General features: G+C 35.5%; 1 protein-coding gene across 4 annotated transcripts in view; it reads left to right on the top strand.

Annotated features, from left to right (window-relative positions):
* The window catches only part of EDEM3 (ER degradation enhancing alpha-mannosidase like protein 3), a 53,445-nt gene extending 33,541 nt beyond the window's left edge, over positions 1-19,904 (top strand). Inside the window, exons 14-21 of one of the 4 annotated variants that reach the window (XM_074322440.1) lie at positions 165-330; positions 583-737; positions 1,668-1,824; positions 3,836-4,027; positions 5,414-5,579; positions 8,490-8,675; positions 9,953-10,000; positions 15,988-16,533. In XM_074322440.1, the coding sequence (XP_074178541.1) occupies positions 165-330; positions 583-737; positions 1,668-1,824; positions 3,836-4,027; positions 5,414-5,579; positions 8,490-8,675; positions 9,953-10,000; positions 15,988-16,397 (1,480 nt within the window). In that variant the 3' untranslated portion in view covers positions 16,398-16,533. Of the gene's footprint in view, positions 1-164; positions 331-582; positions 738-1,667; positions 1,825-3,835; positions 4,028-5,413; positions 5,580-8,489; positions 8,676-9,952; positions 10,001-15,987 lie in introns of all 4 variants that reach the window. The other 3 variants (XM_074322441.1, XM_019738076.2, XM_019738075.2) reach the window with 3 other exon arrangements.
* Positions 19,905-20,371: the final 467 nt, after the last annotated feature.

The following is a 20,371-nucleotide window of genomic DNA, read 5'->3' as shown; positions in this document are numbered from 1 at the left end:
TTTGGAGTCAAGGCTGTTACCACCAGGGCATAGATATAGTCTATAGTTCTGTGGACGTCTAAATTGAAGTCGATAGGTCTATTGACCTTGACTCTGTGGCTTTCAGATAGTTGGCATTTGGACATTTTTATGTTCTTAGATTTATTTGTGACCTTTTATTTTAGAATGGATTCCTTCTTCTTGGCTGAAATGTTTAAATATCTTTACCTGTTATTTGCGGATAAAGAAGACATTATTTTTGACATAGAAGATTATATCTTCACAACCGAAGCTCACCTGTTACCTCTTTGGCTGTCTACTACAAATCAAAGCATCTCGAGGAAGAACACAGTAGGTTATGTTTTTGAATGAAATATCTTACTCTCTTTTTTATTTCTCTGTGTTTGTTTTACTTTTCCAGGTGAAAAGTAATCCATGACTAGAATTCCATAAATGTAGTGTGGTAGAAGGAAAAGTACACTTGATGTTTTCTTTTAGTGCATCCTATATACACTTACATTTTATTTAATGTTTCCTTTGAGCAAACTATAATGTTCAGTAAAATAATTGTTTTTATTCACATGACATTCTTGTATATTGTAGACTTCAGAATACACAGAACTGGATGACAGTAATTTTGATTGGACTTGTCCAAATACCCAGATTCTCTTCCCTAATGACCCATTGTATGCGCAGAGCATTCGTGAACCCTTGAAAAATGTGGTGGATAAGAGCTGTCCTAGAGGGATCATCAGAGTGTAAGATGTCTTATTTTATATTTGTTGATATCAAAGTAATATTATATCAAAATTAACATTAGTAAATGACAGAGACCATAAGGAGCATAACAGTCAAGAAGACATTCACTTAAGACCAAAATTACTGATGTATATAGTTATCACTGATTAAAATAAAAATTATTAGTAAAGTTAGATGGCAAAGTTTATTTTGCAATAGTGTCTTTTTCATTATGGAAATTTTCTATTTATCTTTTGTTTAATAAGCTAAGGAATAATAGTGAGTGAGTGGACAGCATATAATAGCGTTCAATTTGTGTAGCTTATTTTTATACAGAATAGTTTCATCAAATGCTTCCACATGTCTTGCCATATGTAGGAAATATTTTTTCTCATACCTATAGTTTTTGTGTAGTACAAACATAGTTTCTCTTTTATTTGATTTTACTTTTTGATGAGGTACTTAGTCTTCGTTGTTTAAATAAAATTTTTGCATTAATGAATTCATTTCTTCCAAATAGTTACATTAGAAAGGCCATTACTAGGAAATAAAAATAACAATTTTAAGTTAATGTTACCATTCACTAATACAACTATTGTTTTACTTTTAAAATACTGGGAGAAAACCCTATTTTTTGAGAAAGAAAACAGTAGTAACAGATTCCAAAACCAAGCAACCTATTCTGTTCTTTCAAATGGTGATAATTCTGCTGAGTAATGCTACCTTCTATATAATATACATGCTTTTATAATTGTAAAATATATTTGAAAGCCATACCACTTATTAATAATCTAAGTAACCTGTAGGCAAATACCTGTTTCCAGTTATTCCATTTTCACTAGTTCTAAAACTAGCAATTTTGCAAATATCTATCATTATTTTTATTTGCTTTATGTTTTTCCCCAGTTCAGATTTGTAGTTTTTTAAGCCTTGCCTATGATTACTTTTAGCAGAGAGGAGAGTTTCAGGAGTGGAGCTAAACCCCCTCTGAGAGCCAGAGATTTCATGGCCACTAACCCTGAGCATTTAGAAATCTTGAAGAAGATGGGGGTGAGTTTGATTCACCTCAAAGATGGGAGAGTCCAGTTGGTTCAACATGCAATCCAAGTAAGACATTGCTATACTCATTAGATACCTTCTCTACCCTTTTTGGTCTCATTAGCTTTAATAAGATAATGGCATTTGGCTTTTAAGAAACTTTGGGTGGTTTAAAGTTAGAGAATCAGAATTTTAGGGCTTGGAAATATCTTGTAAAGCCATCTAATTCAACCTCTTTATAGTATAAATCAATTAAATCACAAATTGGTTAGGTTGGATGATTTGCTTAAGGTAATAAAGTCAAATGTAGGACTCAGATCTAAGTTTTTTGTTTCTCAATCCATTGTCTTTCCACTATTTTTATTTAGACCCTAATCTTAAAAGCTGATAATTAGTTTTAATATTTCTATCTCTATATTTTACATTATTTTAGAGCTATAGAATCCAAGTATTTTATTCTCTATAGAAATCAAAATTTGCACGTATTTGTCAATGCCTAGGAAAGATAACATGCCTCTTGGGGAAATTTTTATTAATTTTTGCTTTAAAGAAGTTTTCATAACGTGAGGTCTTTACATTACTCACCTTAGTAATACATTAAGTCTGAGAAGACTACATAGTTTGCTAAATAATTTCAACCTAGAACCGTAATCGGGTATCCCTCAATCTCAAATGGAACCTTCACACAACCTCACCTTCCCCTCAGATTTCTGTCTCATCTCTATCCTTGCCTTTTCTGTCCTTACTCAAAGAGTATTCGACCTGCTTCCTTATGTTTCACTTGCCCTCACTCCTCAGTAGTGGGAGTGGCATCTGCAATGACTTTGCTTTCACTTAGGCCACCAATGACGTAATTGCCATCCGATGGCCTCTTAATCCTTATATGATCAAACTTTTCTGTAACGGGTTGACTGACCTTTTTAAAAACATACTGCTTTTTTGGCTTCCAGGGCATTCCAGGAGCATGTATTTTCCCGCCTTACCTGTTCATTGCCTTGTAAATGCCTTTGTCCTTTCTTGGCACAAACACTCAGTGTAGGCACTGCCAAAGAATCTGATCTTTCTCGTCTCACGATCCTCTTCTTCAGCAGTCTCATCTGTTTCTGCAAGCAGCTGTCATCTTGGTACACCTGATTTCTTAGAGATGCATGTGTAACCCTGATTCCTAACTTGACTCTTAAACCCAACTTTGATCTGTCATATATTTCTGCATCTCAATCTCAAGTCTGTCCAAACCTGAATTATCTCTTCCTGCCCCTACCTCTGTGCCTCTTTCCTTCTTTTTGTTCCCCCTTTTAGTAAACCCTGTTGTTCTCTGTTACCAAACTAGAAATCTTAGGATAGGCTTGAATATCTGTCTCATAACTCCTTTCTATCCTCCTCTATCTTCTAACTCCTATCAAGTCCCATTGACTTTTCCTATAAAGTGTCAGGAATCCATCTTTTTTCTGCTACAGTCAGTCAGGCATTCTTCAGCTTTTCCGCTGTTAAGACTCAATTCAAATGTCATTGTCAATATTTCCCAGACCCACCCTGGCAAAATTGGTCATTCCCGTCCACTTTCCCACTTGAAAAATTTTACTATAGCTAGTTTTACATGTCTCTCTCCTCTAGATACAAACTTTTTAAAGTAAAAGACTATCTCCTCAGTGCCTAGTCAAGTGCTGGGATATAATAGGTGCCTAATAATTATGTTTTGAACTTAGTCTGGTTGTTGGTTCATAATTTCAAAGAAGGGAAGTACGGATCACGTATGAGGTTTATTTCTTAAAAGGGGAGACAGTGGAGAAAATAAGCAAAGACTATTATTTGATCATTGGGTGGTGGTCCAATTATCAATTTGTATCAAGAATGGTTTGTAGAACAATGAAAGAAAGAGGTATTGATAAGAATTGTAATTTTCAGAAAATATTTCCCGAAGTAATATTTTTTAGAACAAATCAGGCCATAAATATTTGGTAGGGACCAAAACTGAATGAAGAAAATTTAGAGTAAACGACTAGAGTGCAGTACTATTTAAAAAATGAAAAAGTTAAATGTTGCCAGAAAGGGAGGATAAAATGATCTGCTTCTTTCCCAGGCTGCTAGTTCAATTGACGCTGAAGATGGGTTGAGGTTCATGCAGGAGATGATTGAATTGTCGAGTCAGCAGCAAAAAGAACAGCAGCTCCCTCCACGAGCTGTACAGATTGTGTCCCACCCGTTTTTTGGCAGGGTCGTACTGACGGCTGGGCCAGCGCAGTTTGGGCTAGATCTGTCTAAGCATAAAGAGGTGTGTACACTTATAATGTGCTTATGGAAATTGAATTAAAAATACTGTTTAAGTATTATCTAATTTCTTAGTCTCTTCTAATTTAGTTTTAATTTTATTTTTAAAAACCTAAATATTCCGTGTTCCAGAATAAAATAAATTTAAAAGCATATCTTGCAAATTTTGAGTCATAATTTACATATATATGTATAGGTGTATATATGTATATATATATGTGTGTATATACATGTGTGTGTGTATATATATATATATAAAATGCTTACAGAATTTTACTTAAAATATTGTTCAGGTACTGTCCAATTCTTGGTCTGTTCTCTCATTTAGTATCTTTAATTTATCTAAAAATAGTTTTCAGAATTTTTAAGAACTACTAGAACCTTTCTTTGAACAAGAATCTAGCTCAGAGGCTTAATGTAGAGAAGAACTAAAAGCAGAAGTGCTCAGGTGGCTGTGGAGAGCATCAGAGGCTGAGGCTCCACTGAGCAAGCTCGGAAGACCACTAAGTTAGTTCATTGTCTTCGTTTTAATATAGGAAACGAAGAGCTACATAGCTGAATGGTTCACAAGTTCATCTAAATTTATTGGTTGCAGAGCTGGGACCAGAACCCAAGTAACCTGATAATTAGAAGGCAAAGCGCTTTGAACTCTATTACCCCTAATTTAGACGTTTTCTAGTGTGTATTATAAAGCTATGTCGGTTTATAGATTGATTCATCCATTCAGCAACTCTTTATTGAGTCCCTGCTATATTCTAGGCACTATTTTAGGTGTTTGCTGTATGTCAAGTTTACAAAACCCGTGAAGATCCACACCCTCATGAAGTTTACATTCTAGAGGAATATTAAAATCTTTACACTAAATCTTTCAAATCAATTCTCTGGTGGATTTAATTTTTCTAGGAAGAAGAACTACTTGCAGATTCGTGTAGACTAAACTTATTTTTTCCACTCTTTCAAAAGTGTTTCTGGTTACCAGTGATGGTTTTAAAATGGTTCCCAGCTGTTGTAAGTGTGGGTGTGGGTATGTAGTGAATCTGCCTTACTACCATTGTGTCTTTGAGCAAATTATGTAACCTGAGTCCCAGTTTCCCCCTCTGTAAAATGGAAATATTATCTGTGTTGTTTCATTCAGGCTCATTATAAAGATCAGGTTTAGTAATTTACATAAAAATATTTCATAAACTGCAAAGTACGATAGAAATATTGGTTGTGTACTGTGATATGCAAAATGTTCAAAACAAAAGTTTATGCTAAATATATATGGGATATGTTGTCATTAGCAAAGAAATGAGGTCTACCTAAAGCTCCAGGTACTGAATTTTATTTAATGACTAGATAGTGATTTGAGAAGATAAAAGAATATTTAAGTTACTTTTATTTCTGACAGACAAGGGGATTTGTTGCAAGCAGTAGACCATACAATGGTTGTTCAGAGCTTACCAACCCTGAGGCAGTGATGGGAAAAATTGCTTTGATACAAAGAGGACAGTGCATGTTCGCAGAAAAGGCACGCAACATCCAGAATGCTGGAGCCATTGGTGGCATTGTCATTGGTAAGTCACCCTCCACCTCATTCTGTTGACTCAGAGGAGGTAATTTTTAGGATTTTTTCCTTTTGTTTTCTGAAATTGTAGCAAAGATTTTGGTATTTTTTTCTTCACTAGATGGCATAATGGACAGGTAATCTAATGACTCTTAATTTCTGTGTATCTCCTGTCTTTTTTGAAAGGCTAGATTTGGGTTTCTGTATATTAATGCCAGTAAAAGTTCTTGGGTCAGGTGTGAAGGTGGGGTAAGGGTGAGTGGTAAAAACAACCAACGTTATGGATAAGAAAATGTTTTCGTAAGATCCAAAGCCTTGCTAAGGGCAAGAATTACATCCTGCCACCTGCAGTGGGAGCCATTGAAAATATCCATTCCGCCACCAAGCTGCAGGTTTTGGAGTCAGACACAGGAGAGAGGGTTCCTGGCTCTGCCACAAAACTGTGGTGTCAACTTGGCCCAGCTTCACTTTCTTTATCTGTTTATTCAGTAGAACAGTTTTTGAGCTCCAGTGAAAATGTTAATATCTTTTAGATGGTTAGAAAGTTTGAAGCTAATATGTATAAAATTTCTTAGCATAATGGCTGACATATCATAGGTATAAGTACTAGTTGCTAGCAAATATTTTCTCTTTAGGTCTTTTCCCCCTGAAATTATGAACTTCAAATCATATCCTCCAGGTATTTTAAGCTGTGTATTTTGCTTTTGTGTTTGCATAGAAAAACAGGCCATAACTATCAAGAAAAAGAATCAGCTTTTCTACGCTTTAAGTAAATAGGCATTTACATTAAAAAAGAACTGGGAATTCTGTGGTCACATCCTAGTTGTGAAGTTAGTTCTTTTGCATAATTTCTCTCACAGGGGAAATCCATTTTGAATTTTTTATTTCTAATTAGGATAGATTTCCTTTTTTGAATTCAGGGTAAATAAAAGTTAAGACATTTAAGATACTATAATTTACTTCAGTGAAAAATTATTATTCCTTTTGCTTATCTCCCATATGGGCACTCCAATGTTGATTTAATGAATGCATAAATTTCATTAGTTAAGTAAGTATCAGGAAAATTTCTGCTTAATAACTTAAATCAGTTATTGGCCTGCAGGCCAAGTCCAGCTCACTGCCTGGTTTTGTAAAAGTTTATTGTAACACAGCCTTGCCACCGTGTTTACGCTTTCAAGCTACAGGGGTGGAGTTGAGTGATTTCAGCAGAGAATCGGAAAACCCAAAATATTCACTATCTGGCCAAATATAGGAAAGTATGCTAATGCCTGACTTAAGTCATTTCTTTATCCTTGGCTATATGCACCCTGAGATTATTTTTATTAAAAAATTTAATAGCTTAATATCACTATCATTTTGAACATGTCTTACTGAGATTTTAAAAATATAAAATATTAAAAATGAAGTCTGGAACATATGTGGAATATTTTAGTTTCCCTAATTTTTGGTGAAGTCTAATGCTCTTAGTATTCTATATTCTGCAAGGCTTGTCAAGTCAAACGTTTTCTATTTGTTACAGAATCCTATACTGAGTTCTGTGGGTAAATAAATTAAGAGGCAATGATCCTTATTCTCAGAAAATTTAATTTTTTTTTTTTTTGAAAATTTAATTTTTAAGGGGAAACTTTCTTGTGTTGTAACTTCTTCCCCCTAAGTTATTTCATATCTGATGAGGCATTTTGTTTGATTTTAATTGTATATAATTGAGCAAATTGGGACTTAGTTGTTTTTTATTGCAAGTACTAGAAGACAAATTATCTTAGAAATCATTTGGCTACAAAAGACAATTTATGTAAGCTGGTTTAAGAAGGCAAGTTTGTGTACTACTTGGCAATGGAATTATTTTTATTGAACCCAAGAGTAAGAAATACAACTGAGCATTCTAAGGAAGTAGAAGTGGGAACTAAGAGTCATCAGGAACCATGATAGCTAGTGTTTTTCACATCTCTGTCTATCTCTGGAACCTCCTGGAGACACAGAGAACAGAACTCTGCATGTCTCTGCAGTTGTGCTTCATTCTCCAGTTTCCTGCCAACCTGCTCCCTCTTTGCTCATTAGTTCCAAAATGGCATTTCCCATTGCTACCTGAAATAGTCTTTCTGTGTGCAACCTCCAGGTCCCCCAGAAAGACTGGGGGTCGGGTAGTCCTCTTTTGTCTAGTCAGTTATGCCAAGGGGCTGAGTCCTATGTGGTATTCTCTACTTAGCAGGGCCTATCGGTGCAAGCTCTCTGACAAGGGACAGGCAGATTCTCCAGGGAGACTGGCATGTGAGACTAGGGGTGGACGTAATTGGCGTCACCAGTAAAACAGTAGTTAGCAGTCCTGCTACTGTTATTAACCAGTATAAAATAGCAATAGTGCTTCATTCAACTTATAGAGGAAGAACCACTATAGTCGTAAGTATTCTTTGTGAATAGTATATAAAACAGAACTGTCAATTTGTAGTTTTGTAAGAGAATATAATGCCATTAGAGGAAATCTTAAACAATAAAATTTCATTCATAGTTCTCTTTATCATCCAAGTCTGAAGTTTTCCATTTCTAGGCTTTTTCATAGCACATGAAATTTTTAGTCATAATCATAGAATTTTCTGATCTATTTTTTCATGTAATAATATTTTGCTTTTTCTGTGTGTTTCATCAGGTAGTACATTATAATTGTAATAGGTTACAGTTGTTCACAATTATAAATATTACTTCCATAAACCACTTTGGGCATAGATCATTTTGCTTCTTTTGAATTATTTCCTCAGGGTAAATTTCTAGGAGTAGAATCAGTGGGCCCAAAAAGTATGTTTGTTCTTATGGTTCTTTATGCATAAAATTAATGCTGCCACAGGTTAAAAACAGTAAAGATGGGTAGGTAGACCTTCTTAACAGTCACCTGTTTTTATGTTTGCCCTATTCATTTTCCGGCTAGATGACAATGAGGGGAGCAGCAGTGATACTGCCCCTCTGTTCCAGATGGCAGGTGATGGGAAGGACACAGATGACATCAAGATCCCAATGCTTTTCTTATTCAGCAAAGAAGGAAGTATCATACTGGATGCTATCCGGGAGTATGAGGAGGTAGAAGTGCTCCTTTCTGACAAAGCGAAAGATCGAGGTAAGGGTAAAAATCATCGGGTTTTTTATGCAGGCTAGCATTCATTTTGCTAGTTTGATAACAGAAGTGATTTATAAAAAACTGATGTTTGGTTCACTGGTAAAATCCGTAGAATTTTTAGAAGATGGTTTCAAAATAGATTTTTCATTTGGAAATAAGAGCAGCGAAACATTTATTTGGCTGTGCTGACTTAGGATGTTTTTAGAATTATATTGTAATGTGTAATTTATGATTTTTGCTATATTTCTGCCCAGTGATAAAAATGCAAGAGATTACATCTAGAGAGTCATTTTAACATCCACAAATGTTCACCATTCAATTTCACTGAATCTGCGTCTTACATTTCTTTCATAAGGAGTAAAATGAGATGGTATAGAATGGTACTGTGTGCAACGTAATAGTAATTGGGCTTCACCAGGCCACCTATAATCAAGTGATCACTGTCCTGAAGGCAGTAGAAACCTAGCAGCTTCTCTCCACTAAGATCTATTTATAAGTTAACAAGACTTGCAAATGGCTGGTGTCTGAAGAACAAGGTAGCATGCATGCCGTATTAATTTATGAGAGTGTATTGTATAGTTCTCTCTAGGCCAAAATGTTTGTTAGTAATTTGGAAGCTCTTTGAAACCCCAATTACTGTATAAATGCAAGGTCTTACTAGTATTCTTTTATAGTTTCACACCCAGGAATAGGGGAGAAAAGAGGGAAAGTGAACCATCAGACATAGGCTGTGATCTCACTCACGCTAATGATCTTTCTTATCCACTGGAGACACCTATAGGCTATACTCCTCCCATCCTTCTTAAATGGATCAAGTTGTATAATTTGTATAGGGTTGTTGAATCCCCTGGGACGTTTGTTTGACAGCTATGTAGGAAACTGACTCAATTCGCTATAACTTCCAAATGGAGCAGTAAAAAAAAAAAAAGTTTAGCAGTTATCTAGTGCTAGCCAAATCAGTATTTTATCTTGTCTTCTTGTATTGCATTTTTCTTATTTGAGGTTCTTTCACATGTCAGCTATTTAAGAGCAATGAGGTGGGTAGGATATATGTATGAAAGGATGTTATAGATGGAAACAGAATAAAAAGGATTTCTAGTCTTCTTTAATCCTCCTATGTACCTGATGTTTTTTCTGAGCCCTTTTTCTAAACTCAGATCTTCTTTCCTTTATATATGCATTTAGGCACATCAAATGCAGGCAAATTATTATTCCATGTAACTCGTTAATGCCTTTGCTTTTTCCCCCCCTATTTTGTGCTACCATTGGAATTTCAGCAGCAATAATAAAAGGTAAAATGATTCCAAGCTACCTTATTAATAGTAGTAAGTATCTTGCATTAATACATAAATTATATGTATGTGTGTATACATATACACATACATAACACATATGCACACACGTGTACACATGTATATAATTTTTTTCAGTGGATACCACAATAATATCTGATTTAATGTAATTAGATTATTTTCATGTCTAGTCAGCTGTCCCATAATAATTCTTTACTGATCCTGTCATAACAAATCCTATAAATTAAATATCCCATATATTATAATATGAATTCACTAGTCTGTGTCCATGCAAGTCACTAACAGACATTATTGTTTTGGCACGTATTACTTTTGGTCACTTTTTATTTGAATACAATGTAAAATATTTATAATACCGACTTGTTTTAAAAACTCATGTTTGTAGGGGTGCATGGGGTTAGAGCTGTGAAATCATGTTAAAGCGTGCCGTCCCAGAGATAGGATATAAGAAAAGATAAATTATAGCACTACAAAAAAATTATGTGAACGTTATTCCCTTAAGAATCTTGCAGTAAAGGGGCCTTATTTAAACCATGTACATTTTAAAATTAGCATAGTCTATAAATTTATTGAACTGATTCTGTTATAGAGTGATCTTTCGACAAGTTTTTAAAAAACTCCCGTTTTTGTGTGGTTCTTTTCAAGAACTATACAGCTTTATTAACTAAATCAGCAACAAGTTATAATTGCTAATATTTATCAATGTAACAAAAATAAATGATAATGGTTTTATTAAATCGGCTGCTTTATTCACTTAAGAAAATAGCCTACGAAGTGAATGGCAGTGGTTGTCATTAATTTATCTTGTGCTCTTACTGCGTTCATTCGTGTTTCTCTTCTGCATCAGAATCAGCTGATGTACTTGTTAAAAGTGTAGATTCCTGAGTCCTACTACAGAATCTTGAATCAGACTCTTAAGGTGAGGGAATCAGAATATGAAATTTTAAACAAGCATCCCAGGTTATTGTACTCAGCTACGCTTTGAGGAACACTGAAAAAGACCAAGAAGGCACCCCTTTTTTTTAATCTCCCACCTACCGTGTTTCCCTGAAAATAAGACCTAACCAGGAAAGTAGGCCCTAGCATGATTTTTCAGGATGACATCCCCTACACATAAGCCCTAATGCGTCTTTTAGAGCAAAAATTAATGAGACCCGGTCTTATTTTCGGGAAACACTGTATGTATCTGGACATACTATACCACCAGGGTACTAGGATTATATTAAGTACACCAAATAGAGCATCATTAAAATCTAAGCATTACAATGTCCACCAGATTGCCCTTTCTAAAATCTCATTCCATAAATACATATTTCCCTTATAAAATCACATAGTTTTGCTCGAGCAGTTCTTCCCACATGTTAATACAGAATATAGAAACCCCAGAACAAGCCCCCACTCCCACCTTCTTATTCTGATAAGGCCCAGTCATTAATATAGAAATATCAGCAGTAGTCCTATCTGCTAGCAAAAGTGTTCAGATATCTTATTACAATAGCCCCTCCTTTATGTGAAATTTCACTTTCCACAGTTTCAGTTACCCATGGTCAAGCACGGTCCAAAAATATTAAATGGAAAATTCCAGAAATAATTCGTGTTTTAAATTGCATGCCTTTCTGAATGTGAATTATCCGGCATATCCACACTACGTACACTACTGCCCATTAGTCACTTAGTACGTAGCCAGATCAGTTACCAGGTGTTTTGAGAGAGAGAGACTACATTCACATAACTTTTATTACAGTATATTGTTATAATTGTTCTATTATTGTTGTTGTTAATCTCTTACTGTGCCTAATTTATAAATTAAAGTTTATCATAGGTCTGTATGTTTGCGAACAACATGGTGTGTGTGTGTGTGTGTGTGTGTGTGTGTGTGTGTGTGTGTATATATATATATATATATATATATATATATATATATATATATACACACACAGGGTTCAGTACTATCTGCGGTTTCAGGCATCCACTAGGGGTCTTGGAACACATCCCCACAGATAGGAGGGGACTATTGTACACATTCTTCTTCAAAAGTACCGTATTTCCCCGAAAATAAGACCTCACTGGACAATCAGCTGGAATGTGTCTTTTGGAGCAAAAATTAGTATAAAACCTGGTCTATTTTACTATAAGACTGGGTCTTATATAATATAATATGTGATATATAATATATAATAATATAATATATGATTTATAATATATAATAATATAGTATATATAACATATATATGATATATAATATAAGACCCGGTCTTATATTAATTTTTGCTCTAAAAGACACAGTAGAGCTGATTGGCTAGGTCTTATTTTGGGGGAAACACGGTAAAGAATTAGTAATTTATCAACTGGAAATGGTGCTTCTTCCAGTCATACCATCACACTTCTAAAACCAGCCACACTTCTAAAAGTTAAGTAAAATTTTTCTTACCATGTTTCTCATGTGTCCTGTCTTTCTAAAATGTCAAGTTTATAAAGGTACTCAATAATTCCAACCCTGCGCCCACGAACGAAAAGATACTGTGTCATTACCTTTAGATCCAAATTGAAATAGTTTATAATCAATTTCCTTCTCTCAAGATTATTTCTCAAGGGAAAAAAAAATCAGCCTTTTAAAGTTTCAATACGTTACCATGCTTGCTGTTTGCAGTGTGTGTCTACAGTGCCTTAAGAGCATAGACGGATGTTTTCAGGGCTACTCCTCTATTTGTGTCTGTCCAATGAAGAGGCAGACCGAGAAAATGGGGGAAAGAAAAGAAAGGTCCCCTGGTTTGAGCTGGTCAAGATTTAAGCCTGGCGGTGTTAGTTATTTTTCCTAAGATTATCCCCCACTGAAGTTGATTGGGGTAAATGTGTCCTAAAGTGGAACTTTAAAACTTAGATTGCTTTTGGAAGGGATTTGATTCTGGGGAGAAAAATCTAGTATGGTGCAGACAACCTCTTTGCTGGGAAAGGAACACCCAAATCATTCTTGTTGGCAGAATTGATACTTACCTACCCTCCCTTCTCCAACCTTGGCATGTTTTCTGGTGCAATTTTGCATTTACAAAATCACTTCCCTCTTTCTGGGAATGCTTTCTCCATCCCTATCCCCACAGCCATGGCCTTTTTCTTCTTTGAGGACATTTAGCCTCAAAGTTTAAATGCCATCTTCTTCATGAAATTTCTCTTATTCTCAGGTAAAATTGGAGGGCGTCTGTTTAATATAGTTCTATTTTGACATTTGTATTGCCTTGTACTTTACCTGTTTCTCATCTCTGTATTCCAGTACAGTAAATGCTGGTTGTAGAGATGAATGAATAATTATAGAGCATCCAGTCTTTAAGTCTTTGCGCAAGTTTCCCTGGTCCTTTTTTTATTAAAACTTAATTATTTCCTTTTCTTTGTATTTTGAGATTTTCTGTATGCTTTTTTTGCTCCCTGTGTTTCTGATACACCGTTCCTGAATTTAACGATGTAGTCAGTGGTTTTGCTTTTAGAACTATGATGCTCTATACCAGTGGTGTCCAAACTGTGGCCCGCGGGCCAGCTGCAGCCTGCGATCCATTTTTTATTGGCCCGCAGCAAATTCCAAAAATATGTTTAGTTTACTTAAATAAACCAGGTGAGGTAATACGTACTTGACCTCGAGTGAGTGGCCCGGCTGTTTGTGTATTTTACCGCATATGGCCCTTGGTGAAAAACGTTGAAAAAAGTTTGGACACCCCTGCTCTATACTGATGACAGCAGGCACCTTAGAATGAAGGTTTGTATTACAGCAGAGTGGCAGACACTCCCTCCTTCCTTTGTGTATTTCTCCAGCTGCCATTTTTACTTTACTGATTGCTGCTGCTTTGGCTATCAGATATTCTTATATATTTGATCTGTTTCTGAACTTGCTCTTCTTTTGCACTAATCTCTTTATTCCTGTGCCAACAATAAAAGTTTGCTGTTTTGAATAGATTTTAATATATGAGAAGGCAACTCTCACTAATTCTTTTCAGAATTTCTTGATTTCTCTTTAATGTATATTTTTCCATAGGAATTTAAAAATCTGTTCCCAAAAGTAAACAAAAAGAAGTAGCAATGGGATTTATTTCGGAATTGTATAATTGCATGCTTTACTTATAAAATGGGAAAATTTTAAATGTTAAGACTTTCCCTCCAGGAATATACACTTGTAAATTTAATCAGATCTTGTTTTATGTTTTCATTAAGATTTTATAGTATTAAGCAATACAGGGCTTGGATCTTTCATAATACATTTAAATTCTGTGTTTCGTAGCTTTTGATTATGAAAAGGGTGCTTAATTTTATTTCTAACCAGTTACTGCTACTATAGAGGGGTTATTGCTATTTGCCTATTTATCTTATTTTTATTCCTTATCAAATTCATTTAATAGTGTTTTTAAAAATTAAAGAGTTGCATTGAGTTTAAGTATATAATACAACCTGAAAATACAATTTGTTCTTTCCTTTTCCTGTATTTACACTGACTGTTATCCTATTGTGTTAGCTAGATTTCCAAAACAATATTGTATAATATGTAACCCTACGGTAATTTTTTGCCAAAAGCACAATCTTTATTACTAGGTGAAATAGCCCTACACCTTTTCCTAGCTAATACAACGTGGAAAGAAACTTGAAGGGTTTTTCTTTGGTTTCTTTGTTTTGGTTCTCCCTTGAATTTAGGGTAGCCTAGCATAAATGAACTCCAGCCAGCCAGCTCCCTTTTTCTTCTTTGGGCGGTTCCCTAATTGTCTCGTTAAAATGTCCCTTTTTCACAGCTTAGAGAATGTGTGGGCACGCCTCACCTTCGTCCCTCTTCCCCCAACACACACCCGAGGAACTGGAACTTCCCCAGTCAGGTTCTCCCACCTCATCGGGGTGTATACACACACCCACCAATACCTTCCTGCGCGCCTGTTGTTTCCTTTCGTTTTTCTGGTTTTAGAATAGTTCCATCTTCCCTTCTTTGACTAACAAACTCTACTTACCTTTTAAGTCTCAGCCCAGGTATCACTTTCTGAAGGAAACCCTCAAATCTCCTTAACATGTGTCACAGAGGTCTCCATTTATTTTGTGTGATTCTTTGTAAATGTCGTTTTCCCTGACGGGCTGTAAGATCCGTCAGGGCAGGTCTGGTGTGTGTATCTGCCTAGTTTTCTCCCTAGCACCTTACAGAGTGCCTGCGCCACAGCGGACACTCAGGAGATATTTGCAGATGGACTGCAGAGACCCAGGAGCATGCAGCATGTGGGCGTCAATGCTATTTAGGCACTTCCTTGTAGGAACCCTAAATAAAATGCCTCTCGTGGTTTCATTGTATATTCATTATAAGAGGTTTAACCTGCTGTTGCGCCTTCCAGTGGATTTTGGAATGATTATAGTTTATAATTCATAGACCAACAATAATGAAATAGAATTTTGTAAGTAATCTTAGTTCTTGGCTTTATGAAAATATTTTACTTAATCTCATTAATAGCCTTAAATCGTCCAAAATTTTGTATTACCTGCATTTTCATGGCTTACTGAGTGGGAATTTTACTTTCCAAAAGAATGTTATCTTAAGATATAGCAATGATACGAGTATGTGCTATTTAAAATTTATTCTATTTAATATGGTCTTATGTGCAAGGTCTCCTAAATTTAGATATTTAATAAATTTTTGATATATGATGTGAATTTATATGTAGTTTCATAGTATTGTTTAGTATAGTTCTTGGCATTTACTAATATCCATTGAAGGCAGTCTCATCAGTTATTAGTCATTCTTTTCAATTTGGAAGAACATTTATTTTCTAATGTCCCATTTTGCAAAATGAATATACAGGAAAATGTGATTGCGTTATTATAAGGCAATCTTTTACCCTTCATTGTTACTGTTCACTGTTCTGCATTAACATGATTTTCTTTAACTTCTACTTCTTCATTTTATTGCAAAAACCAGTATGCTTTTGAAAGTGAGATCAATTTTTTAAAGGAAAAAGGAGCATGAAGTTTGTCTCTTTCATACACAGATCCAGAGATGGAAAATGAAGAACAGCCATCCTCCGAAAATGACTCTCAGAATCAGAGTGTGGACCCGGTTATATCAGGTTCTCAGGAGGTGGAGTTAGTTGATCAAGAGTCTTCTGAGGAACGCTCGCCAGATTCCCAACCAGAATCGTTATCTCCAGCAGACACGGACAGTGCTGCAAGCGTCTCTCCTTCCGAACAGAATTCTAATCCCATGGAAAACCATGAGCCCCCCAGCCTTGATGGTGAATGTACAGATTTAGATAACCAAGTGCAAGAACAGTCAGAAACTGAGGACGAGCCCACTCCCAACGTGAGCTGGGGCAAAAAGGTACAGCCCATGGACTCCATATTAGCAGACTGGAATGAAGATATAGAAGCATTTGAAATGATGGAGAAGGATGAACTATGACTCACTGAAGCACCTCCTGGTAGGTATTTAAAAAGAAGAGGTAAACTGTGGTTAATGGACTCCCTCACACCAAGCGGACTCTCCGGTGGGAGGCGGTAAGCGTGGTGATGAGCGACCACGTTCTGACGGGGATGGTGGCTGGCGTAGGGATCCAGAGCGCGCCTGGCAGGATTGACCTCGTTTCAGACTGTCCCACCCAACAGGGAAGCTCACAGTTCCCCCCTCAGATGAGAACATCGCACTACCCGGCAGCACCTCAGGCCAGGAAAAGCTTGCTGGACGTGCCTAGGAAGCAGATTTCTGCGGTCTCTGGATAGACAAGAAACAGATTCAGTTAATAGTGGGGTGGGGAATAGGCATTTGTATCGCTTTCTAATTAAAGGAAGCTCAGCTGTCTTGGTTTTGGGGTTAGAGGCCCTTTTGGGAAACACGAGTGCTGTGGGCATTCTGGTTGTGCTGCCTTCACAGAAACACTCGAAGTGACCTGAGTGGTTATGAAGCAGACGCGTTCATGGGGAAAAGTGTCTTTGCTCATCACTTCCCCTGCTTTGCTGTGTAATAGATGATCAAGATGACTTGACTCTTCCTCTTAACAATGTCCTTTTCATTTAAACCAAAGCCGAAGCCAGTGTACTTTCCTCAGTGAGTTCTCTATATAAATACTAATCATTGGGACCAAGGAAAAAGGTCAGATAATATATCTTGGATATTGGTTACTTAATATGTTTGGAAAATGGAGTAAGGGAGAAACTAGAATATAGTTGCAATATGAACTTGCCATTGGGCCTTCCATAGGGAAAGCTGTGACTACTCTGAAATGGAACATAATGTTATATCCTTGTAGGGTAAATTATCGTTTTTTTCCAGTTCATTTTCCTTAGAGGTGATTACCTCTAGCCATCAGCCTTACTCCATGCCATGGTTAGTGTGCAGTTTGAGCCACAAGGCCCATATCGCCAATAACTGAATACATTTTCTTCCATTTTTCTATCTTAGGGAGCCTTGATAAAACTGGTAGTGATCTAAAAATCCTGGGGTAGCTACTATTTTTTTTTTCTCCTTCAAAACTATGGTTTCTAAAGTTGTGCTTCAGGAGTCTGTCACATTTTCTGTCGAAGCATGGTTTTTAAGTTTGCTTTTGCTTTTTTTTAAACAAATATTCCTTCTGATACGCACTTGAAAATTAGTCTATGGTAACCTGTGTAAAAAACTTACACAGTAGCAACTAACATATAGACATATAGATGGATGAGAATTTTTTCCCTTTTTTTTTTTCTTTTTTGTGGCAGTCTGGTGCTGGCCACACTTAAGTTTTAAAAAAACTTTGTGTTTATTGACATTTGTAGATAGCCCTGTAGTTGAAATCATGGCTTTACTCATTTTATTTATTTTTAAAAACCTGAATCAGTCTAAAGGAATATTTGTGAGACTTAATTTCCTTTCTCTTTACTATGACATTATATAATAACCTTCTCGTAAAACAGTTTTGAAGTACTGATGAACCTAAACTGTATATGGAGCTGTTAAAAGAACAGCAGTGCTGTATTGTAGTTATGTATATTCATGTACAGTATGTCTTAGATCCCAGGTAAACATATTTTATAAGGGGATTAATAGCTGCTTTAAAAAAATTCCAGCTAAACTTAATTGGGTCAGTAAGTAATAAATCTAATAGAGAATTCACTTTGGGGGTTGGGGGGGGAAGTACAAAAATCTTCATTGGGTCTTAATTAAACCTGACACCCAAATGGATATTTTTAGTCACTGCATGTGAAATTTGGTGTAAGAATATTGAACTATAATACACAGAGTATACGAAAGGATAGACATAGTGCTTTGTTCACCTTAATTGCAAAGCTGCCAAAATAGCTGAAGCTTAATTACTTGACTTGCCTTGATTTATAGGACTGGGGCTTGGAGAAAGGAGCAGATGTTCCTCTAAGATTTTGATTACAGAAGCCTTATATTCAGTGATTTGATTTTGTATTTGTAGCTCAGAGCCATTGTAGTCTAAATCTAACTTTTCTAAGTTATCAAAACAACAATTTTTTTCCACCAAAGATCTTGTGGCATACAGTGGAAAAGCCAGCTTACTGTCACTCTCCCTTCCTTTGGCCGTTAGGGGGAGTTGTTGCTATTCATTGAGGTCTAGAAGCAAATTATTCACTGGTTTAGAAAAGTGAATCCTAAAAAAAATTTATACTTAACACCCAGAAGGAATGAAACTTGATTTTTCCCATTTAAGGAAAGAAGGTGTAACATTCAGCTTCAGAACTCCAACATTGCAATTGACTCTACATTTCTTATTTGACATACTGCCATAAAGTTGTTTTTGAGTTCATTAAAAAATTCCAACAGCATTAGGTTTTTTTATGTTTTGTTTTTTTAATTCCCTTTTATATACATTTGATTTACTTCCTAAAGATTCAGGGGATCCTATGAGACCCTGAATTTTAGAAACATCTGGTCTACCTCAGTAAAAATGTTGACTGCATAGAAACAGAGCTGAAGTGGTCACCACAGCCATAAAATTGTTTGAATAAGAAGGATTTATACAATGTTTACAAACCTGGAATCAAGTAAGGATTTTATCTGAAAGTTAAAAGTTAAATATTAGAGCAAATATTTAATTCAGGTATTTTCAAGTTTTAAAACTTAACTTGTTTACCTACTAAAAATAGCTGTAGTTTTTCTGCTTATGAAAGTCCATTGAAATGATATACCCTAATTTGCAATACTTTTACCATAAAGTTTTAGATGTGAAAGAATTGTAATTTACTAGATATGTTTGGGATGGGATATTTTCTTAGGTAGGTTTCTGTGTGTGTTTTTTGTTTCTCTGTTTAACCTTAATAGGCTTCCAACAAGAATAGTTGCTTCAGAACAAATAATTTTTTGATATTATACTTTTCCCTTTCTTCACAGTATTAGAGAGTAAAATGAAAAATTGTGCACGCTCTGACTTTAATTTCTCTAATATAATTACTCTCTTAAGAATTATTTTTAATTCTAATTCCATCACACAACGCTTTTTATAGTAAAACCAGCATTTGTTCTCTCACCAAACCCCATGCCAAATTCATCATAATGAAAGCTCAGCATCAGTAATTCAAATAGTGCTTATAGTTTTCGGTGGTGGGGGGAGTGTTAGTAACTATTCCAACCAGTCGTTTTATGCACAAGGCTTCAGTCAGAACATAGAAAAAAAAACATTCTGTGAATGAAATATTGTATGTTCAGATTTTATAAAAGACATTTTTAAAAGCCCAATTTACAGCCGTATATTTTCTTATGATGTAATTTATGAAAAAGATGTCTGTACTAACAGGTGCTGTAACACTACTGTTGTTGGATTTTATTGTTTGGTGATAAATGTATACAATATTTCTAAGGGAAACTATGTACTGTGATGTAAAAGTCTGGGCAAAATGTATATAATCCTTGTATATAATTGTGTATTTGATTATAATTACTGATTGTAAAGATTTAATAAAATATGTAAATATTCTGGTCTAGTTTTAATTCGAAATTTTAGCATCAGTTTGCGTATCTTCATACTTTGATATCCTTTAAAATGTTTTCTCCACTCTGTCTTCCCTTTAATTTTCATTTTACCCCAGTTTACTTGGGAGAACATCTTAGGGTGTAGAAACACAAACATACATTCAGCAGTTCCGCACTCAGCTAGTGTCAGCGCCCCTCAGAGTGGAGTCAGAGTTAGTGATTCCCAGTGTCCGTACTGGTAACATGGTTATGTTTTGAGTTTACTTGTATTTAATAAAATCAGTTGTCCTTCTGATATTATCATCAAAAGAAACACTAACTTCTGTTAGTTCCAGTGAGGCCATTATCTCTTAGCAGCCACTTTCAGACACTGTGATACTATGCTTTTCATTTCTACTGTTGCAGGGTTTCAGAGCTCAGCTATCTTGAAACATCTATTATTAATCACTGTTATTCATTGATAATTGCTT

The sequence above is a fragment of the Rhinolophus sinicus genome, linkage group LG17, assembly GCF_036562045.2.
Source record: "Rhinolophus sinicus isolate RSC01 linkage group LG17, ASM3656204v1, whole genome shotgun sequence".
Classification (NCBI taxonomy): Eukaryota; Metazoa; Chordata; class Mammalia; order Chiroptera; family Rhinolophidae; genus Rhinolophus; species Rhinolophus sinicus.
The sequence above is the reverse complement of the archived record's forward strand: the minus strand, read 5'-3'. Positions and strand labels throughout refer to the sequence as shown.